Here is a 24,909-nt window from a genome sequence, read left to right as displayed (position 1 = left end):
GCTGAAAGGGTAGTCCGGGGAGTGAAGTCAGGCAGGAGCTGGGGGAGAGACCTGTCACCATCACTGGTGTTCTGCTTGGAAGCCTTTGTTGTTGTTCAGTCGCTTAGTGGTGTCTGACCCTTCACGACCCTGTCGATGGCAGCACCAGGCTTCCTTGTCCTTCACTGTTTCCTGGAGTTTGCTCAAACTCATGTCCATTGAGTTGGTGATGTTATCCAACCATCTCATCCTCTGCTGCCCCCTTCTCCTCCTGCCTTCAGTCTTTCCCAGGATCAGGGTCTTTTCCTGTTAGTCAGTTTTTTGCATCAGGTGGCCAAAGTATTGGAGTTTTAGCTTCAGCATCAGTCTTTCCAGTGAATATTCAGGGTTGATTTCCTTTAGGATGGACTGGTTTGATCTCCTTGCAGTCCAAGAGATTTTCAAGAGTCTTCTCCAGCATCACAATTTGAAAGCATCAATTCTTCGGCGCTCAGCTTTCTTTATGTTCCAGCTCTCACATCAGTACATGACTACTGGAAAAACCATAGTATTGACTAGATGGACCTTTGTCCTTTGTCCACAAAGTGATGCTTGGAAGCATAGGGATGCTGATTTCCCAAAGCAAGTTTCTGCCTCTCCTGAATTCATCTCTCCTTGCCAACTCTTCAGTCCTGAGGTTCCCAGAGGAGGGAGGGTCATCTGGCCAGGCCCTTTCTCTAGGGAAGTGAGATTAGAAGGGCGACACACTCACTTCTGGTCAGGAAGGGCCTCTCCTAGGAGGAAGTTCCGGTTGCTCTTCAACCTGTTGTACCCGCAAGGGCCTTGGACTTGTGTGAAAAAGGCACAGGAGAGTAGAGGAACATGTTATCTGACTCTGGGGTCTGGAGTGGGGGCAGCAAGGAAGTGGTGCTGAGGTACTGGTTCTCACCCAGGTTCTGGTTCTCGGACTCAGGAAGAGGAAAAAGTGATAGGCTATAGGCTCAGGTTCTCTAAGGGTCAAAGGATTTTAAGATTGGGTTCTCTGACTTTCTTAGGTTAGGTCCCCAGGGTAGCTGCAAGGTAGGTACAGGTAAGGAAGGGAATGGTATATTTCTGGAGGCTTCCTTGTGGCATTATGAATGAAAAAGCCATTCTGGGATGTTGACTTGTACATGGGAGGGGAAGATGGTGAGTATTATACAGTGATGAGGGTTTTTTTTTTGGGTGGGGGGACGAGGATGGGACTTCAACAAGATGAGGATGGAGGTAGTTGGAAGTGTTATGAGACTTCAGGATACAGAGTGAGAACATATAAATGAGAAACATGGGGCATTGGTCAGCAGGATTTGGTGTTCAAGCATGCTGTACTTAGTCGCTCAGTTGTGTCCAACTCTTTAAGACCCCATGGCTTGTAGCCTGCCAGGTTCCTCTGTTCTTGGGGATTCTCCAAGCAAGAATACTGGAGTGGGTTGTCATGCCCTTCTCCAGGGGATCTTCCCAACCCAGGGATTGAACACAGGTCTCCCACATTTCCCATAGATTCTTTACTGTCTGAACCACTAGGGAAGCCCTTGGTGTTCAAACATAAAGATAATAATTTTGGCATGTTGATGAGTCTCTCAAGAAGGAAGCACATGATGACATTATAGGGTTTCTGCATTAGAAACACTTTGCTGGATGGATGGACAGTACTTTCCAATCAAAATCCCTTAGTGCATAGGGAGCAGAGAGATTATCTTGACCATCCGTCTACATTGTAAATCCTCTAGAAATACCTCCCACGTCTAGAAGGACCACTGAGAATCTCTACTGGGATCTGATGTCTCCTGAGACCAGTTGGGATTTGTTTTATTCCCTGTGACAGGAAATTAGGAAATAGCACTGTTTCATTGACACCAGACATTCCATCTAGCCTCAGCATTTGATTGTTTGGGCTTCTTAAATTAGGGAGGCACTATGGTGCCCAGCTCTGTGCCTTGCTAGGTACTCCCTCAACATCTGTTGCATAAACATGAGTACAAGGAGAGCAAATCTTGGGTCTTCGTGAGCAGATAGCAAGATCCTCAGTTCACACCGTGGTGGAATGTCCATTTATAGGCATGAGAATGGACTGCTTGACCTGGGGAGGTGGTATGGGATAAGGACTGCTGGAATGTTGAGAAATAGTCTTTAGGTGTGGGTTTGTAATTGTTATGGGATGCTTTGGGGTGAGCTAAACTTTATGTGAATGTCTCATCTGGTCAGTATGGTATTCGGTTGGTCTTACTGAAAACTCACCTGAAGGTTAAGTGTCTGGAGAACACCTGGGTTTTGGTGGGACTGGGTGGGGTCCTAGGTTGACTCTCAGTTCTGGGTGTTTGGAAATGATGGATGAGGAAAGCGAGGGTCCATCTTATACATCAAGAGGCTTTGTGCCAGGACACTGCTTTGGCTCATTAAGGGATGAAGGTGTGTACAAGTTGGGGCGGGGACAGGGCAATGTGGGTAGCCCGCTTCACCCTCTCTGGTGTGGGTGTTAGAATAGACTGACAGCCTTGGAGATGGGGGAGGTATGAGTATGAATATTATGGGATGTCTGGCTGGAAAGGTATAGGGGTGGTGGAATGGAGGTGAAGCATTATGGGATGTGACTCGGGGTTGTGCTGGGAGTATTATGGTATGTCTGGTTGACCACGAGTTCTTTGCAATTATTATGGGCTGTCAGTGTGTGGGTGGAGGAGTGAAATGATGGGATAGCTTTCCAGTGTTAGAGGAAAGGAGATTAGTTGTCCATCTGTGGGGTGACGGTAGGGCTGTTGATCATTATGGGATATCTCTCTGATGGGGAGGAGTGGTTATTAAGGGCTGTGGAACTAGAATGAATGTGTGAAGTCTGGGGGTCGTGTTGTGATGATCTAGCCTGCAGGGGCTGAGGGCAGCGCCAGGGGGTGGGTTATTATGGGATGCCAGTACTGAAAGTGGGAGACTGATTATTACGGGATGTGTGTGGGAGGAGGCCGAAGTGTCCGTTGATGGGGGGGGGGGTGAGTTTCTGACTATTATGGGATATCAAACTGGGGGTGGATGAAGAGTGGTTATTATGGGATGTCTGTGGGGGATGGGGATGAGTATTATGGGATGTGAGGCTGAAGGGCTGGGACGGGTGCTTATTATGGGATGGCCATGGGAAGAGAGAGGTGACGAATTATTATGGGATGTTAGCGTTAGGGCCAAGAGTGAAGAAGTTGGCAAAGGATAGCTATTATGGGATGTCGAGGGGTGGGGATAAAGGGTTAGTTGCAAAAGGTCTGCAATATCATGAGATGTCAACAACCCTGGCATGTATGTGTATGGTGTGTGTGTGCGTGGGGTGGTAGTGGTGGTGGGGGGGTGGTGTCCGTGTGTATTATGGGATGGCCAGGAGGTGGGTGGTTGCCCGGGTGACACGCGCGCGCGCGCTCGAAGGGGGCGTGGCCAAATGGTTGCCGGAGCGACGAGGGGGCGGGGGTTGCCCGGGAGACCTAGGGAGGAGGGTGGCGGTAGTGGAGGGGGGGTTGGAGTTGGTTGAGGTTATTATGGGCTGTCCGTGGGGGGGCGGGGCCTGTGCGGTGGGATTTCCCGGCCGGTGTTTCGGGCCCTTTAAGAGGCGACGCCGGAGCCGGAGCCATTTTCCCCCCTTCGGCCGCGGCGAGGAGGAGCCGGAGCGGGAGTGACACCGGGCCGGACCCAGCGCGACCTGCGGCGGCTCCGGGGTGAGGCGAGCTCGGGGTTCCTAAAGAGACGACCCTCTCAGCCCGACCAGCCCCGAGGGTCTTTCCTCCACCCAGCTGCTCCTCGGGTGTCCCCGGACCCGCGGACCGCCCCCTGCCCCGGGAGCCGATCCTTCCTCTCCCTGCCCCGCAGTGCGCCCAGCCCCCGCCCTCTGCCGACCCGAGTCTCGCTCCCAGCGACTCCCACCTCGGACTCGGCCTCCCACAATGCCCGGGGCCCCCCTCGCCCTCTGCTCACTTGCCCCCCGGGACACGTGGCTCTGCCCCCTGCCCGGTGGGAGCGCCGGTCCCCCACGCCCCTACCTCCAGCCCCCCGGAGCGCCGAGCCTCCACGCCCCCTCGTCCCCGCGGCTCCTCCGGAGAGCCCGAGTTGTCCCAAAGGACAGCCTTTGGAGAGCTGCCCTGTCTGGGGACTGGCCCCTCCCCGGGCGCAGGGAGGCGCCCCCCCACCCCCAAGTGACCTTGTGTCCCCGAGCGCCTCGCCGCCGACCGCCTCCCCCGGCCCCCCCCCCCCGCCCCGCGCCGCGGCCACTCGGACCCCCTCCCCCGTCACGCCCGGCTCCGTCCAGCGGCCTCTCCCCTCCCCACGCCGGCACCGGCCTGCCCTCGGGGGCGCCGCTCTCTCTGGTCTGGGGGGCTGCAGTCGGGGAGCCAGCTTCCGGGCCGCCCCCGGGAGTGTGGAACTAAGTTCAGCCTGAGTGGTTCGGGTGCCCTGCTCGGGTGGCTGAGGGGGGGCCGGGGTGGGCGGAAAGCGCGGCGGGGTGGGGGAGGGGGCCGTGCGCGTCACTGACTGTTCTCTTTCTCTCCCCCCTCCCCCGCACAGTGACTCGGGCCAGTGTCGAGGGCCCCAGGCCGCAGGCAGGAGCAGCTGGGCCAATTCCCTGGCCGGGAGCGGAAGGGGATGGCGTCGGGCCTGGGCTCCCCGTCCCCTTGCTCCGCGGGCAGCGAGGAGGACGACATGGATGCACTTTTGAACAACAGTCTGCCCCCACCCCACCCAGGTAACACCTTCCCCCAGGGCCCCCGGGCAGGAAGGAGCCATCTGGGCCCTCCCTAGTGACTGTGGAGAGACAGGGTTGAGTTTCTGGGCTCCCACCGTGCAGCCTGAGGTGGAGGGCATCCGCAGGGAGTGGTTCCCTTCTGCGGAGCTCCGGCGCGAGGGGGGTGGAAGCCATGTGCCTCCTGGGCTCCGCGGACCGCGGTGCAAGCTTGCTGCACTGTCTTCGGGAACGCTCTGCGGATCCCGGTCGATGGAGCTCTCGGGGCTGGTAGGCTTTGCCTGGTGTGGGTTCCCGAAGGACTGCAGGTGGCTGGGACCCCTGGAGGTTGGGCGCGGTGGCAGCGGCGGTGAGGGGGTTGAGGATTGCTCTTGGAGGAGACCGTCAGAGCATCTTTTAGCAGGATCTTGTGGTTGCTGCTGTGGAAAAGAAAGAGGGAGTGCGGGTTACTCTCTGATTATTTTTAGCTTCTGATCAGTTACCGGCTTTCTGTGCAGTTTCAACTGTGTGAAGTTTGAATTTGCGCTCCTCAACTGGGATCTAGAGCGCTTTAAGTCACGCAGATTGCTGGAATATTAAGAGTGGGGCTGGGGTAGGATGTCATAGCCTGCAGGATACATTAGGAGGGGCAGAAAGAAGGGAGGTGATACCCTGGGCACCCCTCTTTCCCTGGCAAGTCGGTTTAATCCTGGCTTTTTTCCCAGAAGGCTCTGCCCTGCTCAGGTAGCCTGGGGTTTGGGCTGGTGGTGTGAAGTGTTTGTGTAGGTGTGTTGGGGGTTGTGCTGTCTGTGATTTGGGGTGGCTCCTTGGACTGGCCAAACCCGAATTGTTTTAATCACCCTGCCTGATTGGAATGACTCTTGTCTATCCTCAAATGATGATTGTTGTCACGTTTCTAAAGTGGATCTCTGTCTCCTCTGTCCTTTCTTCAGAGCATCTAGCTAAGTCACCTACTTGTTTCCTTCATCTTTTTGTCTACCTGCCACTTCTTCATCTTCTCTGTGTGTATTTTTAAGTTGGGATCCTGCTGTCTCTGTTTTTGTTTCCCAGCAAACATCTTTCCCTTTTGCCTTCTCTCTCCTTAGCTCCAGCTGCAAGTTGAGGTGGTCTGGGAAAGATGCTTCCACATTTGGCGCTTTCTTAGTTGGAAGTCTTCACTTCCGCCCAAGGCCACTTAGGAGAGAGGGTCAGTGTTCTTGTTGAATCTTCAGCTGCTGGGATCAGAAACTGAGGCTTGAATTCTGTCACCAAGGAGGGCATGGTGGCAGATTTCTGTGCTGTGGCCCAGGATGCGGGGGAGGGTGGTAGTGGTGAGAGGATCCTGTCCTTTTTATGGGGGGCATGAGAGGCAGCAGTGCTGTCCAGCTTGTGCTGGCTCCTCATCTGGGGCTGCCCCTTTGTTGACTGGGAACAGTGTGGGCTCCCAGGGTGAACTCTGCCCCAAGCTGTAGTGTGACCCAGTTTTTCCACTTGCCACACCCCATTCCTGCCCCTCTCCCAAATCTTCCTCTATATCAGTCAGTTTGCCTCTTGCCAGGTCAGCACATCTGCCTGAGAAGTTGGAGGGTCTTCTGTGGATGGAAGGGGGTCCCCTTTGCCTATGTGAATTGTCCCGGTCTCCACTTCCAGCTTTGATGGTGACTCTTAGAGATGTGGCTGACTGGGGACAAGGACAGTACAGGGATGACTTGGGAGAAGGGCTTAAGAAAATGGTTCTTTCTGCTGAGATCCAAGCTGGTGTTCCATTCCCAGGGGAATGGGAGGGGCTGTCTTGTGCCTGGCCTGATCCCCGGCTGAGAGGGAAAGGGGGAGGCTGATGGCGCTTTGTCCAGTGTGTCTTGCTCCCCAGTATCTGCTCCTCGCAGGAAGGGCGGAGTCAGAGGCGTTTTCGGGCCAGTTCTAGGGGGTCAGGAGCTAAGAACCTGTGTAGGAGGCTATTGTCCACTATTCTAGGCGCTGCTCCCTTTTTCTCAGCTGGTTGGATAGGTGGTGGCCTGTAACCCTGTTAGAGGTGCTTTAGGATCTGTGGCTTGCACTCTGGGTAGAGGTGATGAGGAAGCTGAGTTTCAGAGACTTCCTGTGGGCTTCCATCCCTCAAGGAAGGCCAACCTTTTGGGTGTCAGAAAGAAGGTTGTGTACTCTGACACAGTACCGCCAAACTTTTGTTAAATCTTAGCGCTGATGATTGAAATCCTAATGATTGAGGGAGTAACTCAGGCCCTCATGTGGTGTCACCCTTCAAGGTGTCTTGGGTTTCCTTGCCTAGGACATGAGAATGGCGTCTTGAGAACTGTGTCATCCCAGGGTAGTGTTAGGAGAGGTGGCGTTTGGACGTGGGACCAGGTGATCATTTGGGAAATCTATGAGGGTAGTCTTTCCCCCTCCGGCTACCTCTCTCCACCCCACCCCCCTCCCCTGCCACTTCCTGTCTGTCCTCTGTTGGCAGCTGGGTGCCCTGGGCTGGCTTCTGTGGTCAGGAGCCATTTTCCCTCTCCTCAGTGGGTGAGGCATTCCCTCCTCCTCTCCACTCCCTTCTCCACTCCCCCCTCCTTGGGCGGGGGTGGCTTGGGAAGGAGGGAGGAGGGAGCTGGTGCGCCGGTATGAATGTCTGTTACAAAGGAAGCTGCTTCCTGGCCTTCTCCTCCCCTCTCGGTGCCCCTTCCCACCTATGCCTGCCCTGGAGCTCTCAGCATTACCCCAGGCTTTGTGTGTGCTCCCAGCCGGCCGGAGGCGGAGCCAGATGGGAGGAGGAAGGGGGGGGGATGGTGACAGCTGGGCTGATTTGGGCCCCTGGGGAGAAGAGGCTACTGACCCAGGAGAAGCTGGGAAGGAACAGTAGAGCTGGAGATGGGGAAGGGAAGTCCGGTTTGGGAGTGGGCATGATACTAGGCTGGCAGCTGAACCTGGGGCTTAGAGGTTCTGGTGGTTTTGAGCAGTGACGAGCCAAAGGAGCTTAGTGAAGGATGTGAAGGTTTCCGGGACCACTGAGCAGGTACTGTTCTGGAAATGTGCCAAGGGTGTCGTCTTTGGTTTTGGTCTTCTGGGTAGGATCTTTCATTCTCATTCCTGGTCACTGGAATACAGGAGGGCTGGACCTGTTTCTTTTCCTTGGTTAACTGCATGCAGCTTCATTCGGCTGCCCTGAGGAGCATATAGAGGACTTCTGCTCAGGGTCTGGGCAGCTGCCCGAGGTGGGCCCGGTTTGGCCCTGCAGGCCTGTTTCAGGGATCTCCAGCTCTCTGTTTCTGTCCTGAGTATCAGCTTCCATTGGTGGCGTGCATAGCAGCTCTCTTCGGTGGAATCTGGGACAAGAGGTGGGGGAATCAAGTCTAAAGCCTCTGGATTAGGCACTAACCTTTTGCTATTGATCTCTTCCCTGCTTACCATTCTTTGCTAAATAAATGTAGAAAACGAAGAAGACCCGGAAGAGGACTTGTCAGAAGCAGAGACTCCAAAGCTCAAGAAGAAGAAAAAGCCTAAGAAACCTCGGGACCCTAAAATCCCTAAGAGCAAGCGCCAAAAAAAGGAGGTGAGTGGGTGACTGATGTCATGGGGAGTAGGAGGAAGGCAGGAGGAGCCCTGAGAAGGACTGGAGGGCTGGGGCCTTCGCTTGCTGGCCCTGGAGTGGGGGGCCAGGTCCCAGGCGTCGCCTCGGGGCTGTCCTGAGGTCAGCATGTGTGTAGCATGTGTGTGTCTGTCTCCCTCTCCCCCCTTCCCTGCTCCAGCGTTTGCTCTTATGCCGGCAGCTGGGGGACAGCTCTGGGGAGGGGCCGGAGTTTGTGGAGGAGGAGGAAGAGGTGGCCCTGCGCTCAGACAGCGAAGGCAGCGACTATACCCCTGGGAAGAAGAAAAAGAAGAAGCTGGGCCCTAAGAAGGAGAAGAAGAGTAAATCCAAGCGGAAAGAGGAGGAGGAGGAGGACGAGGACGACGACGACTCGAAGGTGCCTGCATTTCCACCTTCTCCTCGGTCCTTTGCTTCCCAGACACTGCTGCCCCTGAGATTGAATTCTTTCCTCCTGTTTCTAATGATTTGCTCTTACCCTGGACTTGCCAGCCTTAGTTGCAACTCAGATTCCTCTGGTGAGTGTGGGCACTCGGAGTCAAGCCTTGACCCTGCTCTCTCTGTAGGAGCCTAAGTCATCCGCTCAGCTCCTGGAAGACTGGGGCATGGAAGACATTGACCACGTGTTCTCTGAGGAGGATTATCGCACCCTCACCAACTACAAGGCCTTCAGCCAGTTTGTTCGGTAAACAGGAGGATCTTGGGGATGGGGTGGAGTGCACTTCTGTCATCTCTTCTTACCTCCACCCCCATCTTTTATGTTTTGTTTTTAAACTTTTCCTCTTTTCTGTTCCTGCCGTTTCTCCCCCAGGCCCCTCATTGCTGCCAAAAACCCCAAGATCGCCGTCTCCAAGATGATGATGGTTTTGGGTGCAAAGTGGCGGGAGTTCAGCACCAACAACCCCTTCAAAGGCAGTTCTGGGGCTTCTGTGGCAGCGGCGGCAGCAGCGGCAGTGGCCGTGGTTGAGAGCATGGTGACGGCCACTGAAGTGGCACCGCCTCCGCCCCCTGTGGAGGTGCCTATCCGCAAGGCCAAGACCAAGGAGGGCAAAGGTGAAAAGGGGACCCAGTGGAAGTGGGGGCTAGTGTGGTTGGCAGACGTGTGGATGTATTGTTCTGTCAGCTGAAAGATAAAAGCTAGAAGAGAGGGATGAATCTTGGATCAGGAGGGAAATTTGGGAAGCTCAGTGTAGAAATGTTTTAGGTGGGGTGTATTTTGTTGGGTTGGCCAAAAAGTTCCTTCAATTTTCCGTAAGATGGCTCTAGTCTCGCTTAGTTGTCCTTCTTGTTTTTTTTTTTTTGGTTGTCTTTAACTTCATTTGAAACAGTTTTGATAGATCGTATTGTGATGGTTGTCATATGAGTGTGCATTAAGAAAAAAAAAAACTACCAAAATTTAAGTTTTGTGTAGTCATTTTACTATTGAAGACAAAAGAAGAAAGGCAGCATTTGGCATATTATGCTTTATTATTTCAAGAACGGTGAAAAAACAACTGAAACACAAAAAAAGATTTGTGCAATATGTGGAGAAGGTGCTGTGACTGATCGAACGTGTCAAAAGTCATTTGCAAAGGTTCGGGCTGGAGGTTTCTTGCTGGACGATGCTCCATGGTTGGGTAGACCAGTTGAAGTTGATAGCTATCAAATCAAGACATTAATTGAGAACAGTCAATGTTGTATACCACATGGGAGATTGCTGACATACTCAAAAAATCCAAATCAAGTGTTGAAAATCATTTGCACTGGCCTGGTTATGTTCATCACTTTCATATTTGGGTTCCATGTAAGTTAAATGAAAAATATCTTAACTGTATTTCCATATGGAATTCTCTACTTAAACGTAACAAAAAAATTCCATTTTTAAAACAAATTGTGAAAAAAAAAACAAACAAATTGTGATGGGCAATGAAAAGCGAATGCTGTACAGTAATGTGGAACAGAAGAGATCCTGAGGCAAGTGAAATGAACCACCACCAACCACATCAAAGACTGGTCTTCATCCTAACAAAGGTGATGTTGTGTATGTGGTGGGATTGGAAGGGAGTCCTTTATTATGAGCTCCATCAGGGTAAGGCAAGATTGCACATTTCTTTGATGACAAGGCAAAAACTGTTATAACCTGGCTGGGAAGTTCCGATTCATCCACCCTATTCATCAGACATTGCACCTTCAGATTTCCATTTATTTTGATCTTTACAAAATTCTCTTACTAGAAAAAAGTTCAGTTCCCTGCAAGACTGTAAAAGGCACCTGGAACAGTTGTTTGCTCAAAAAGACAATAAGTTTTGGGAAGATAGAATTATGAAGTTGCCAGAAAAGTGGCAAAAGGTAGTTGAACAAAATGATGGATACATTGTGCAATAAAGTTCTCCAAGGTGAAAAATGTGTCTTACTTAAAAAGGCACTTTTTTGCCAACCCAGTGGAAATACTTTGGGTGGGGAATATTTCCTTTTCCCCATGTTCTGCTCTCATGGGTGTTTGGACTGCATGATCACACTTGCTTTCTCCTGATTTAGGTCCCAATGCTCGGAGGAAGCCCAAGGGCAGCCCTCGTGTTCCCGATGCCAAGAAGCCTAAACCCAAGAAAGTAGCTCCCCTGAAAATCAAACTGGGAGGTTTTGGTTCTAAGCGGAAGAGATCCTCGGTGAGAGCCCAGCGGGTCCCTATCCCCTGGTGATGGTGCTTTAGCCTGTGGAGAGGATGGTGTCTTAGTTCAGGATTCACCTTTCACGGTGGCTGCTGAAGTATGTGGGGAGTTGGTCATAGAACAGGGCTCTAGGCTTGCTGTGTAAGTCCTTGCTGTGATTCCAGTGCCCCGAGTGAAAGAGGGATTTCCTTGCCTCCCTTCTCCACCACTCCTTCTCCTTGGCCTGAACCTTGAGCCGTATTTCTTCTCACCCCATTAGAGTGAGGATGACGACTTAGATGTGGAGTCTGACTTCGATGACGCCAGTATCAATAGCTATTCTGTTTCTGATGGTTCTACCAGTCGCAGTAGCCGCAGCCGCAAGAAACTGCGTACCACAAAGAAGAAAAAGAAAGGTGTGCTGCTTTTCTGTATCAATATGTGATGGGCTGAGGGAAATGATTGGGGAGGCATCTCCCTAAGGAGATGGGGCCTGGGCTTTGGGGGTGGGGGGAGGTGGTTGTTTTCTAATAACTGGGCTTTCCCTCTTCCTTGCCCAGGCGAGGAGGAGGTGACTGCTGTGGATGGTTATGAGACAGACCACCAGGACTATTGTGAGGTGTGCCAGCAAGGCGGAGAGATCATCCTGTGTGACACGTGTCCCCGCGCGTACCACATGGTCTGCCTGGACCCAGACATGGAGAAGGCGCCTGAGGGCAAGTGGAGCTGCCCACACTGTGTGAGTGCCCAGCCTTAAGGGGGGAGGGCCTGGGCAGGAGGAGACATGCTGGTGCTGCTGGCTGTGGGCTTTGGGCTTTGGGATGCTCTTGGAGGGATTCTGGGCGTGGTCCAGCTGGGCGGGTGGGGGGTGGTTGTAACCTGACTCTGTGGTCCTCGACTTCAGGAGAAGGAAGGCATCCAGTGGGAGGCAAAGGAGGACAATTCAGAGGGTGAGGAGATCCTCGAGGAGGTTGGGGGAGACCCCGAGGAAGAGGATGATCACCACATGGAGTTCTGTCGGGTCTGCAAGGATGGCGGGGAGCTGCTCTGCTGTGACACCTGTCCTTCCTCCTACCACATCCACTGCCTAAACCCCCCCCTCCCAGAGATCCCCAACGGCGAATGGCTGTGTCCCCGCTGCACGGTGAGTGCCTGGCCCCAACTGGGGTCAGCTGAGGGAGGTGTGGATCAATCCAAGGGTTCACCCCTCTTCTGTGTGGGCATCTCCAGGCTGAGGTGCAGGAGAGGCCACTGGAGGGCTGGAGGCCTTTGAGCCCCAAAACCAGGGTTTTCCTTCCTTTGTGGTCCTGGGATGCCTTTCTCCTGGGAAGCTATAGGACTGACTTCCAACAGAGCTGATGCTTTGCTGATTCTCCCAAGTGGGATGTAGCCCAGGACATCTTTTCTTGTCTTGATACCAGCCTCGAGGTCTTGGTAGCTTAGTCATGTAACAGGACCACTTACTGCTGTTACTAGGTTGGTGCAAAAGTAAATGAGGTTTAGCACTGTTGAACTTTGCCATTTGATAATTGGAATACATTCTTAAATGTGGTTGTGTTATACATCATTTTAATGCATATTTCTTGGTTTATGTTTTTTGTAACGACTAGTTATGTGTATTTTAAGCTGTGGAAATGATGTTAGACAAAAAGCAAATTCAATCAATTTTCTTATTTGAGTTCAAAATGGGTCATAAAGCAGTGGAGAAAACTCGCAACATCAACAGCACACTTGACCCAGGAACTGCTAACGAATATACAGCTGAGTGGTGGTTTAAGAAGTTTTGCAAAGGGGATGAGAACTTTGAAGATGAGTGTAGTGGCCGGTCATGGGATGTTGACAATGACCAACTAAGAGTAATCATCGACGCTTATCCTCTTAAAACTACATAAGAAGTTGCTGAAGGACTCAACACGAACCATTCTACGGTGTTTCGGCCTTTGAAGCAAATTGGAACGGTTTTGAAGTGTCGTCTTCTCTTATTCTATGCAACAATGATGAACCATTTCTCAATCAGACTGTGATATGCAACGAAGAGTGTATTTTATACAATAACTGGCAACAACCAGCTCATGGTTGGACTGAGAAAACGCTCCAAAGCACCTCCCAAGCCAAATTTGCACCAAGAAAAGGTCACGGTCACTGTTCGGTGGTCTGCTGCCGGTGTGATCCACTACTTATCCCAGTGAAACCATTGCATTTTGGAAGTATGCTCTGCAGATCGATGAGATGCACTGTGAAAACTACAATGCCTGCAGCCAGCATTGGTCAATGAAAGTGTGTTAGGTGCTCAGTAGTGTCCGACTCTATGCAACCCCATGAACTATAGCCCACCAGGCTTGTCTGTCCGTGGGATTTCCCAGACAAGAATACTGGAGTGGGTAGCCATTTCCTTCTCCTGGGGATGTTCCCGACCCAGGGATTGAAGCCCAGTCTCTTGCATTGCAGGCAGATTCTTTACTGTCTGAGCTACCAGACCAGCAATGAAAGGGTCCGATTCTTCTCCATGACAGCACCCAACCATACATGACATAATCAACGCTTCAATCAAAAAATTGATGTTCAATCAGTGTTGAACATCATGCGGTATTCAGACAGTGTTCAATCAGAAAGTTGAACAAATTGGGCTACAAAATTTTGCCTCATCTGCCATATTCACCTGACCTCTACTTCTCTTCCTCCCGACTACTACTTCTGCAAGCAGCTTGACAACTTTTTGCAGGGAAAATGCTTCCGCAATCAGCATGATGCGGAAAATGCTTTCCAAGAATTCATTGAATCCCGAAGCCTGGATTTTTACGCTACAGGAATAAACTTACTTCTCATTGGCAAAAATGTGTTTATTGTGTTTGTGCCTATTTTGATTGTTAAAAATGTGTTTGAGTCTAGTTACAATGATTAAATGTTAAGTTTCACAGTCCAAAACTGCAATTATGTGTGCACCAATCTAATAGATTAAGTGAGGAAATCTGGGCTCCAGGCCTGTGACTTCTCTGTGCCTACTTGCTCTAAGTTATTGTTGGTTTAGCTGCTGGCTCTGTTAGGCAGATAGGAGTGATAATGTCACACCAGTCCTGGACTAAGTCTAGAAACAGGGGATTCTATCTCTATCTTGAAGGGCTTAGGGATTAGACTGTAATTGAAATGAGATTTTACTAACTATGAGGTTGAAGCTGCTCTCAGGTATACATCTCCCTATGGTAGTGCTTTGGTGTTGACTCATCTCTTTTTCTCTCTTAGTGTCCAGCTCTTAAGGGCAAAGTTCAGAAGATCCTAATCTGGAAGTGGGGTCAGCCACCATCTCCCACGCCAGTGCCTCGGCCCCCAGATGCTGATCCCAACACTCCGTCCCCCAAGCCCTTGGAGGGGCGGCCAGAGCGGCAGTTCTTCGTCAAGTGGCAAGGGATGTCATACTGGCACTGCTCCTGGGTGTCTGAGCTGCAGGTGAGCCTGGGAGAGACTGGTTAGGGGCGGCAGTGAGAGAACAGCGTGTGGAGAGAAGGGTGGATGTCACTCTTGGTGATGTCTTTCTTCCTGCTTGCAGTTGGAGCTGCACTGTCAAGTGATGTTCCGAAACTATCAGCGGAAGAATGACATGGATGAACCACCCTCTGGGGACTTCGGTGGTGACGAGGAGAAGAGCCGGAAGCGGAAGAATAAGGACCCTAAATTCGCTGAGATGGAGGAGCGCTTCTATCGCTATGGGATAAAGCCTGAGTGGATGATGATCCACCGAATTCTCAACCACAGGTACCGGTGGAGCCGGCCGGGCATCCTGGAGGTGGGCTGCGTATCCTCGGGGGATTCAGAAAATGGACCTCACCAGTAGCTTACAGTCGGACGAGACACTCAGTTATTTATTAACTGACTGAATCCTGGCCTTTGAGCCATAGGCTGTAGATTAGAGATCATTTTTGGTGCAAAGACTGGTACACCAGATGTATTGCTTCTGAATCCATGTGGCATTTGGCCTCCTCAGAGGTCTGGTTTGAAACATCTATTGTTGGTAGTTTTTGAGAGCAAGACTGACTGGGGAGCTGAGCAGGGGGGCCTTCTGGCTCAGTACTTTCTCCTCTTGACCTTGCAGCGTGGACAAGAAGGGCCACGTTCACTACTTGATCAAGTGGCGGGACCTACCCTATGACCAGGCATCCTGGGAGAGTGAGGATGTGGAGATTCAGGACTATGACCTGTTCAAGCAGAGCTACTGGAATCACAGGTGAGCGACCTCAGTGATCAGAGCTGCTGCTTGTTGAGAAGGACCCCTGGCAGCGCTGTGACATCTGTGTCGTCTTCAGGGAGTTGATGAGGGGTGAGGAGGGACGACCAGGCAAGAAGCTCAAGAAGGTGAAGCTGAGGAAGTTGGAGAGGCCCCCTGAAACGCCAACGGTTGACGTGAGTTGGCTGAAAAGGGCGGGCAGGGCGACGTGTCTTGTGTGCTCCCCTGACAGTGGTGGTCTAAGGCATTTAAGTCAGTGTAGCTAAAATGCTTCACACAGACCGCTTTCTGGCTTCTCCACGTCTCTGGAAACCAGGGAGAAAATACTGGGAATACTTTATTTTCTTTTCCCTCATCAGAAAAGCAAAAACATAGGTGTTAGTGTATGACTGAGGAAGTGTTAAGCATGGAGGAGTCACACACCAAGCTTTTATGAAACTTGTTTTGGAACCTTCGTCTTTTGACCCTTAATTCATGGCTCAGTTCCTTGGGGTTTTGTGTAATATATGAGTAAGGTTAAAAGTAAATTTATGGAGAACATAGAACTATTCACCTGGTAGATCCTGATTGGTAGAATTATTGTGTTGCCAGGGAGACTGTGACGTGTCTGTCTTCTGATGTCTGTGGGACCAAGACCTCCATCTTGCCTTGCTTATTGCAGGACCCTAGATAAAACACAAACTTAGAGTAGCCGTTAAGCACCTTTTCCCCCACCAGTCTTCTGTGGCTTCCTTGAGTAGGCTCTAGTGAGCATGTGTGAGGAGGAGCAGCTGCTGTTTTAGGGAAGGAAGGGAATTCCTCACCAGCTCATGACTTTCTCTTTTCCTCCTTCAGCCGACAGTGAAGTACGAGCGCCAGCCAGAGTACCTGGATGCTACAGGTGGGACCCTGCACCCCTATCAGATGGAGGGCCTGAACTGGCTGCGCTTCTCCTGGGCTCAGGGCACTGACACCATCTTGGCTGACGAGATGGGCCTTGGGAAGACGGTGCAGACGGCAGTCTTCCTGTATTCCCTCTACAAGGAGGTGCGCAAGCCGGGGCTACTGGCTTTGTGTGTGGGGGGATGTTCTGTGTTCAGGGTCTTCTCTTACACTCCAAGGAGACAGAGAAAGGAAGAAAAAACTATTCCCTGACCTGGAGAACAGTGTTGAGTGACAGTAAGAGAGACCTAAGTACCCAGAGACAGATGGGAGGGAGTGGAGCCTTGGGGAGGTTAGTGGTGGGTGCCCGGAGCCTCAGTCCTGGGGGCCAGCTGGGCACGGAGATGAGCAGAACTGTGGGTGGAGCTAGTGTGGAGAGACCAGTGTGTGAGCTCCCTGGAGGCAGGCCTGGAGCTCTGGGAAGGAGGCAGCTGGGTGTGTTTGTATCCTGGGGAGGGAAGAGGGGCAGCAGCAGTGCACAGGCCAGTCCTCCGCCCGCTGGAGGGGCCGGGGACCAGGCAGTGGACGCTGGGGTTGTGTGTGGGATCCTGAGTCCTCACTGTCCCACTGCTCTTCTTCCTCACAGGGTCATTCCAAAGGCCCCTTCCTAGTGAGCGCCCCTCTTTCCACTATCATCAACTGGGAACGGGAGTTTGAAATGTGGGCTCCAGATATGTACGTGGTGACCTACGTGGGTGACAAAGACAGCCGTGCTATCATCCGAGAGAACGAGTTTTCCTTTGAGGACAATGCCATTCGTGGTGGCAAGAAGGCTTCCCGCATGAAGGTACCTCAGGGAGGCAGGGGTAGGGGAGAGTTGTTGCTATGGCGTCCTTGAGTCTGGTCCCTGGGGTGAGGAGGAGAGAATTCCCCCACTCCCACCCCCCTGGCCAGTCCCTTGACTTGGCCTGGACACGAGTGACCAAGTCACCTTCTTGTGCAGAAAGAGGCATCTGTGAAGTTTCACGTGTTGCTGACATCCTATGAGTTGATCACCATTGACATGGCCATCTTGGGCTCTATTGACTGGGCCTGCCTCATCGTGGATGAAGCCCATCGGCTCAAGAATAATCAGTCTAAGGTGAGGGGCGGGGGAGCTGTGGCCTTCAGTTTTAGGGTTCTGGTACCAACTACTCAGGAAGGGGAGACCAAGGAGCACGGGAAAGGGAAAAAGGATCTCTGCCTTCCTTACTCATGATAGATAAGCCTTGGAGGCCAGGCCTTAGAAGAGAGATGGAGGACATTGCTGGTGGTCCAGTGGTTAGGACTCTGCACTTCTACTCTGGGGTGGGGCACGTGTTCATCGGCTAGTTGGGGAACTAAGATTTCGAAGTGTGGCTGAAAGAAAAAAGTAACTGCCAAAAGAAGATAAAGGATAATACATTTTTTTTTAAAGAGAGATGGAGGTAGGGGTGGGGGCTTAACTGCTGGGTGGTAAAACGGGAGTTTACAAAGTACTGGAGCCCTGTTTTCATTGCACTCCACTTCTCTCCATCTGCTTCACCAGTTTTTCCGGGTTTTAAATGGCTACTCGCTCCAGCACAAGCTGTTGCTGACAGGGACTCCACTGCAGAATAATCTAGAAGAGTTGTTCCACCTGCTTAACTTCCTCACCCCTGAGAGGTTCCAGTAAGTGTGTGCTTGTCCACAGTCGGCTCCTCATCCTTCCTGCTCCTTCTGCCTCCTGCACCATGTCCCTTCCCTTCCCCTCTCCAACAGCTTCTTTCCTTTTCCTTCTGAAGCAATTTGGAAGGCTTCCTGGAGGAGTTTGCAGACATAGCCAAGGAGGACCAGATTAAAAAGCTGCACGACATGCTGGGCCCTCACATGTTGCGGCGGCTCAAGGCTGACGTGTTCAAGAACATGCCGTCCAAGACAGAGCTGATCGTGCGTGTGGAGCTGAGCCCCATGCAGAAGTGAGTGTGGAGGAACGGGGCGCTGGCTCCATTTGGCAGACACAGTTAGACACGCCAGCCCATCTGCATGGTGTTTCCCAGTCCTCCCCATACTCTGATGTGAAATGGGTGGTGACCAAGCCAGTGAGGCCCAAAGGAACCTGTGGCCGGGGTGCTGGGTCCAGAGTGCTCAGCGCTTCCTTCCCTTGTTTAAAAGGATGGCAGCGGCGCTTCTTAGGTCTCCTCAGTCCCAAAGTGAGAGGTGCCGGAAGGAAGGCCCCGAACCCTGGGACCACATGGTGAGCCAGGTAACAACTCTGGAGGGTGATGTCTCTTACCCTGTCGTCTACACAGGAAATACTACAAGTACATCCTCACTCGGAATTTTGAAGCGCTCAATGCTCGAGGGGGCGGCAACCAGGTCTCTCTGCTAAACGTGGTGATGGATCTTAAGAAATGCTGCAACCACCCATATCTCTTCCCCGTGGCCGCCATGGTACGCTGTGCCACCTCTTGTTAGTCCCTGGCTGGAGACCGCGCCATGTGGTGTTTCTTTCCTTATTTTTTCTTTTTTGCTCCTCTCTAGGAAGCCCCTAAGATGCCTAATGGCATGTATGACGGCAGTGCCCTCATCAGAGCATCCGGGAAATTATTGCTGCTTCAGAAGATGCTCAAGAACCTCAAGGAAGGTGGGCACCGTGTCCTCATCTTCTCCCAGGTAACTTACGGGTAGCAGTGGACAGCTCAGAGACGTACGGGAGGACTGTTGTTTAATTAAGCCCGTAATTCAACTCTGCTCCTCTTCAGATGACCAAGATGCTGGACTTGCTAGAGGACTTCCTGGAACACGAAGGTTATAAATATGAACGTATCGATGGGGGAATCACTGGGAACATGCGGCAGGAGGCCATTGACCGCTTCAATGGTAAGATGGGAGGAGTGGCTTTGATCCTGGCATCCTCACTCAGGGCGCTCAACCCATCACTTGTTCCCTCCATCTGTTTTTCTGGATAGTGGTTTAGGGTCTTTTGTTGACATGGAAGAGTACTTTTGAATTTCTTGATTGGAAGAATGTGTCAGATTATTCCTGGGAGATTGTTCCCTATGGAGTCTTTGTTCTCTCTGCTGAAAAGAAGGGCACTGCATTTAATCATCCTCATTGCATGCTGAGGCCTGGGAGGGACCCGGATTTATCCAGATTTACCAAGCCCAGATAGCAAGCTAGTGGCAGGCTTGTCTCAGTAGCCACTACTACCTCCTCCTCTTTTTGTTTTTTAACTTTATAACTTGAGATAGTTTTGAACACAAAAGTTCAAAAAAAATAACATAGCGAGTTCATGTATACCTTTCACCTGACTTTTCTTGATAACTTACATGACCACAGTACAACAATCAAATCCAGGGAATTAACATTGGTGTTAGTATACTACTAACCAGGTCATAGACTTGAACGTCACCACTGACCATGTGTCAGGATCCACTCACAGATCCCACATCACACGCAGTTATTGTCTCTTTCTAGTTTTTCATTCTTTCTTTTTTATTCATGATATTGATGCCTTTGATGGTGACCTGGTCAGCTTCTTTATAGAATGTTTAGCTTTTCTGACATTAGTCTAGTTGATGTTTTCTCATGGTTCGATTGATGTTAGACATTTTGGGCAGGAGTCTGCAAGAGCGATGCTGTGTCCTTCTCAGTGCATCATTCCCAGGGACAGTGTGACATTGATAATGTTCCACTGCTGGTGTTGACCTTGATTACTTGGTTCAGGTGGTGTCTGCTGAATTTCTCCCTTGTAAGGTTTTCTTCATTGCGATTGATAAATTCCTTTAGGGGACAGTTGAGACCATGGTGACATCCTGTTTCTTCTTAAACTTTCAAACTCGTCTCAGTGTCTGGTGCTCTTTGCTTACGATGAATACCATTATTGATACTTCGGTGTTTGCCTAAAGAGGTGTGTGTTGGTTTTCTTTTTTTCAATTCAAGTATAGTTGGTTCACAGTGTTGGGTTGATTTCTGCTGTACAGCAGAGTGATTCAGTCATACATATATACAATTCTTTTTTAAAAATATATCTTCTTTTTCATATTCTTTTCCACTGTGGTGTGTCACAAGATACTGAATACAGTTCCTTGTGCTATACACAGTAGGACCTGTTGTTTGTCCATCCTATATGTAGCATTTTGCATCTGCTAATGAGGTTTTGTATTTCTGATGCTCCTTATACATTTGTTCATTGGAATTGTGGTTCCTCTCTTAGCACCGGGTGCTCAGCAGTTTTGCTTCCTGCTTTCCACTCGAGCTGGGGGTCTTGGAATCAATCTGGCCACTGCTGACACAGTTATTATCTACGACTCTGATTGGAACCCCCATAATGACATCCAGGTGAGCAGAGGCAGCAGCCTTGGCATACAGTAACTTACTGGCAATGCAGTGTTCTCTGCAAGGGCTCCACCATCTGGAATTAGTTGTTTCAGGGGAAAACAATAGATTCTTTTTAAATGTCTTTTACCTTACTGTAAGCTGGAGAGTTTGGGTTAGCTCTGGACCTACTTAGGGTAACATGGTAGAGGATGGTGTCTGGGAGCAGGGGTGCAAAAGGAGGTTGTGTGAGGCAAGCTGCAGCTCCTGCCTCACGCTGGGTTTGGCTTACTATGTGAAAGTCAGGGCAAAAAAACATGGTGACTTCAGTTTTTGTCTTTGTTTTGTACCCCACTCCAGGCCTTTAGCAGAGCTCACCGTATTGGGCAAAATAAGAAGGTGATGATTTATCGGTTTGTGACCCGTGCATCTGTGGAAGAGCGCATCACGCAGGTGGCCAAGAAAAAGATGATGCTGACGCATCTAGTTGTTCGGCCTGGGCTGGGCTCCAAGACCGGATCCATGTCCAAACAGGAGCTTGATGATATCCTCAAGTTTGGCACTGAGGAGCTATTCAAAGATGAGGCCACAGATGGAGGTGAGCTGGTCAGGAACTTGTGATGGTGTGGGGTGTGGCTGCTTCTAAAGGGCATCTTTGATCCTGAGGGTCTTGGGACTCATACCTTGGGTCTGTGGGGCTAGCTTTCTCCACTGCAGCTGCTGATGCTAACTGGGGGTATGGACCCCTGATTCTTTATAGGAGGAGACAACAAAGAGGGAGAAGACAGCAGTGTCATCCACTATGACGATAAAGCCATTGAACGACTGCTGGACCGGAACCAGGATGAGACTGAAGACACAGAGCTACAGGGCATGAATGAATATTTGAGCTCATTCAAAGTGGCCCAGTATGTGGTGCGAGAAGAAGAAATGGGGGTGAGTATGAGTCCAATGTGGTGCTTGGTGTTTGGTCCAAAAGTTGGAGTTGAGACCACGATGGTATTTGAGACAAGAGGAAAACATCTGTAGGCAAAATAGTACAGTGATTATTTTCTCACCTCTTTGAAAAGAAATTCTGTAAGTATGAGCAAATCACATTCACTTCTTGGACGTTAACTGGCCACATTTCACACTCAAAACATTTATATTAACTGCTTTATCAGATTCTCACTTTATTTTCTCTTATGTATTTTATTAGTTGTATAAATAGACTTTGGATTGCTAGCCCAACTCTCTCCAGAGAAAAGGTAGGAGATGTGATGTGTACTTACTTAGCCTGTCTTCCTGTACTTTTTGAAACAACTGTTTTTCCTTTTTCCCTTCTGTTTCCTGGGTCTTTTAAAACAGAAAACAAAGAATACTCAGTTATGAATGTGTGGACTCTAATATTTTCCCCCTAATATAATAATAGGGTATGGAATTAAAAAAATTCTTTCTCTTCTGGTCCCCTTTGATGGTCTTTGTTATCTATTCTCATCCTTCCAACTCTGAATCATTCCTCTTGCTGTTTTTCTGATATATATATCTTAAACTCTGTTGTGTACTTGTGGCTGAAAAGTCTGACTGGTCTGCAGCCTAGTAGTCTTTGGTCAAAACTGCTCTCCTGTCAGGGTGGCCTGTGTGTGGGAGGGACCCAGGGGAGAAGGTGCTGAGTGGCTGCAAGGGAGGGCTGGTACTCTCCCTCCCACTGCTAACCTTTCCTGACATGGACCTCTAGGTGGCTGTATAAAGTTTTGCTTTTTGAATACTACATCCCTCCATATGTGTAGCTCATACATCTGCAGATTCAATTGTGGACTGTGTGGTACTGTAGTATTTACTGTTGAGAAATATCTGTGTGTAAGTGGACTCATGTAGTTCAAACCTGTGTTGTTCAGGGGTCAGCTGTAAGTCTCCAGATGGAAAATTCAGAAGCTATGGAAGTATCTCTTCCCCACCCCAGTCCTTTGGCTACCTAGCACCTTCTCTGGGGACAAGTGATATTTATTTTACAAACTATTTTATGTGTCTGTAAATCACATATATATCCATATATATGTGTATACATATATATACACGTGTATATACACAGAAACACCCTTTTCCTTTTAAGGAAAGTGGTTTTCTCTGAAGTTGAAGTATTGTTCCACAGGGAAGTCCCCAGGTCCTCTTCTAAGTGAGGTACAGCAGTAGACAAGGAGACATGGGGCTTGGCTCCTAGTGAGCAGTAAGAAGGGAGTTTCCTGGCGATCCAGTGGTTAGGACTCCACGCTTTCACTACTGAGGGCCCAGGTTCAGTCTTTGATCAGGGAACTGGGATCCTGTAAGCCACATGGCACAGCCAAAACAAGAAGGGAGTGGTTATTCTTTTCTGCTCCTTGTGGTTAGACAGGGTCCTGAGACAGTTGTGAGCAGTGGGTTGTTGCAGAAGCCTCACTTCGTGGCTGGAGCATTTATTTGTTGGTGTAGGACTCTCTAGTGCTGTCTTCCTCCTCTGTCATGTGAACACATCCAGAGAGAGGAGCATGAGATCAGAGCAGTCGGAAACACTGAGCCCCCCACACTGGAGAGGTTTCTGTTCTGGAGAGTCCCCCACATCTGTAATGGACATTTTAGGAACAAGAAATAAACTTCTGTTGTGTTAAATCACACCACACAAACACACAAAAACAGGAAGAATAGTTGATTTACAGTGCTGTGTATATTTCTGCTGGGCAACCAAGTGATTCAGTTATATATATGTATATATATACACATTTTCTTTATATATATTCTTGTCCATTATGTTATCATAGGATATTACATATAGTTCCTTGTGCTATACAGTAGGACCTTGTTGTTTATCCGTTCTATATTTGAAAGCTTACATCTGCTAATCACAACCTCCCGCTCCAGTCCTTTCCCCTTGGCAACTACCCGTCTGTTCTCTAGGTCCATGATTCTGTTTCATAGATAGGTTTGTTTGTGTCATGCTTTCAGTTTCCATGTATAAGTGATATGGTATTTGTTTGTTTCTGACTATGATCATCTCTAGTTGCATGCACGTTGCTGTGTAAGAAAAGTGGCTTCTTCTCCATGATGTTCTGTACCTCACCTTTGTCTACCTGATCTTGGAAGATTTATTTCATCCAAATCAGTACAGAAAGAACTTCTCCTTCACCCCCCTTTTTTGCTGCATAATATGTCACCGTTTGAAAGTACCATAATTTACTTAAAAAATTGAGATATAATATAAAACACTATTATATTAAAAGTGTATGATGTGATTTTATATATTGTATCAAATCATAATGATTTGTATATATTGCAAGATGTCACCCCAGTAAGTTTAGTTCTGTCACTATATATATATATAGTATTAACTTTTTTTCTTTTTTTTTTTTTAACTTTTTTTTTTCCCTCTACATTCTTTGTGTTGTGTTAGTCTCTCAGTTGTGTCTGACTCTTTGCGACCCCATGGACTGCAGCCCACCAGGCTCCTCTGTCCATGAGATTTTCCAGGCAAGGATACTGGAGTGGGTTGCCATTTTCTTCTCCACTTTTTTTTTCTTTTAAGAGAGCTTTTAAGAACTGCTCTTTTTAATAGCAACTTTCAAATGTGCAGTATGGTATTAACTAGACTTTCCATGCTATATATAAAATCACCATGACTTAAATTTATACCTTTTGACTCTGTTCATCCATTTCACCGCCCCCCCCCCCCCATAATTTATTCAGGTTCCCTAATGGTGGATATGTAGGTTGTTTCTTATATCAATGCTGTTAACAGCTTAATTCTAATGTAAAGGATTTGGAACTCGTGGTCCTAAACTATCTGAAAAAAAAATGTAAAGACTTTCAGAGGAGCATAAACATTATGGGGATATAAAAGGATATGTAATTTTTTTCCCACACAATTGGTAAACTTCTATGAAGTTTATGAACAACAGAAAGGGCTTGTGGCCCTTGTACTTTATTGCTTGGGAGAATCTTCTGCAGTATTTCAGAAGCTTCTCCATTCTGCCTTGTTAAGGCTCTAATCTCTTTCCTACATTTTACCGTCTCCCACTTGTTTGTGTGTCAGTAAAAGGGGTTAAAATAATGCATACTGTCTCTTCATCCTTCTGTCTTGTGATAACAGCTTGTCCTGTCAATTAAATTTCTTTCAAGTTCTTAGGTTCAAGCAGGCACATCAAGTATTTCAGAGTCCAGTCATGAGCAGCAGCTAACAGAGTGGGAACTCTGAGGACCAGGGGTAGCTGGGGGTGCAGCAGCCCTGAGTCCTGGCCCTCCCTCTGCCCCAGGAGGAAGAGGAGGTGGAACGGGAGATCATAAAACAGGAAGAAAGTGTGGATCCCGACTACTGGGAGAAATTGCTGCGGCACCATTATGAGCAGCAGCAAGAAGATCTGGCCCGAAACCTGGGCAAAGGAAAAAGAATTCGTAAACAGGTCAACTACAATGATGGCTCGCAGGAGGACCGAGGTGTGTGTGGCCGGCCCCGCCCCCCACCCATGGGCCGTTCCACTAGAGCAGTGGGCCCCGCTCATCTGCCCTCTCTCCCTCCAGATTGGCAGGACGACCAGTCCGACAACCAGTCCGATTATTCGGTGGCCTCAGAGGAAGGTGATGAAGACTTTGACGAACGTTCAGAAGGTGA

The 24,909-nt window shown here is 49.7% G+C and overlaps 1 protein-coding gene and 1 long non-coding RNA gene across 8 annotated transcripts in view; one reads left to right on the top strand and one right to left on the bottom strand.

Moving 5' to 3' along the window:
• Nucleotides 1-3,534: 3,534 nt before the first annotated feature.
• Nucleotides 3,535-24,909, top strand: part of CHD4 (chromodomain helicase DNA binding protein 4) — a 29,810-nt gene continuing 8,435 nt past the window's right edge. For 2 of the 7 annotated variants that reach the window (XM_043440329.1, XM_043440328.1), the window contains exons 1-27: nucleotides 3,535-3,689; nucleotides 4,531-4,708; nucleotides 8,113-8,234; nucleotides 8,452-8,646; nucleotides 8,834-8,952; nucleotides 9,079-9,320; nucleotides 10,785-10,912; nucleotides 11,175-11,310; nucleotides 11,455-11,633; nucleotides 11,799-12,038; nucleotides 14,135-14,338; nucleotides 14,439-14,644; nucleotides 14,982-15,113; nucleotides 15,193-15,289; nucleotides 15,948-16,139; nucleotides 16,621-16,821; nucleotides 16,978-17,115; nucleotides 17,542-17,663; nucleotides 17,777-17,950; nucleotides 18,284-18,425; nucleotides 18,516-18,647; nucleotides 18,737-18,854; nucleotides 20,191-20,315; nucleotides 20,652-20,889; nucleotides 21,052-21,227; nucleotides 24,554-24,734; nucleotides 24,819-24,905. In XM_043440329.1, coding sequence (XP_043296264.1) covers nucleotides 4,609-4,708; nucleotides 8,113-8,234; nucleotides 8,452-8,646; nucleotides 8,834-8,952; nucleotides 9,079-9,320; nucleotides 10,785-10,912; nucleotides 11,175-11,310; nucleotides 11,455-11,633; nucleotides 11,799-12,038; nucleotides 14,135-14,338; nucleotides 14,439-14,644; nucleotides 14,982-15,113; nucleotides 15,193-15,289; nucleotides 15,948-16,139; nucleotides 16,621-16,821; nucleotides 16,978-17,115; nucleotides 17,542-17,663; nucleotides 17,777-17,950; nucleotides 18,284-18,425; nucleotides 18,516-18,647; nucleotides 18,737-18,854; nucleotides 20,191-20,315; nucleotides 20,652-20,889; nucleotides 21,052-21,227; nucleotides 24,554-24,734; nucleotides 24,819-24,905 — 4,126 coding nt within the window. In that variant the 5' untranslated portion in view covers nucleotides 3,535-3,689; nucleotides 4,531-4,608. Of the gene's footprint in view, nucleotides 3,690-4,530; nucleotides 4,709-8,112; nucleotides 8,235-8,430; nucleotides 8,647-8,833; nucleotides 8,953-9,078; nucleotides 9,321-10,784; nucleotides 10,913-11,174; nucleotides 11,311-11,454; nucleotides 11,634-11,798; nucleotides 12,039-14,134; nucleotides 14,339-14,438; nucleotides 14,645-14,981; nucleotides 15,114-15,192; nucleotides 15,290-15,947; nucleotides 16,140-16,620; nucleotides 16,822-16,977; nucleotides 17,116-17,541; nucleotides 17,664-17,776; nucleotides 17,951-18,283; nucleotides 18,426-18,515; nucleotides 18,648-18,736; nucleotides 18,855-20,190; nucleotides 20,316-20,651; nucleotides 20,890-21,051; nucleotides 21,228-24,553; nucleotides 24,906-24,909 lie in introns of all 7 variants that reach the window. The other 5 variants (XM_043440326.1, XM_043440325.1, XM_043440330.1 and 2 more) reach the window with 4 other exon arrangements.
• Nucleotides 21,190-22,970, bottom strand: LOC122423368. The gene is made up of 3 exons (XR_006264134.1): nucleotides 22,708-22,970; nucleotides 21,563-21,626; nucleotides 21,190-21,314 (listed from the first exon to the last, which is right to left on the bottom strand). It is a non-coding gene; the product is annotated as an uncharacterized LOC122423368 (long non-coding RNA).

Source organism: Cervus canadensis, chromosome 21 (assembly GCF_019320065.1).
Source record: "Cervus canadensis isolate Bull #8, Minnesota chromosome 21, ASM1932006v1, whole genome shotgun sequence".
Taxonomy (NCBI): domain Eukaryota; kingdom Metazoa; phylum Chordata; class Mammalia; order Artiodactyla; family Cervidae; genus Cervus; species Cervus canadensis.
Note: the sequence above shows the minus strand (reverse complement) of the source record. Positions and strands in the feature narration are given on the sequence as shown.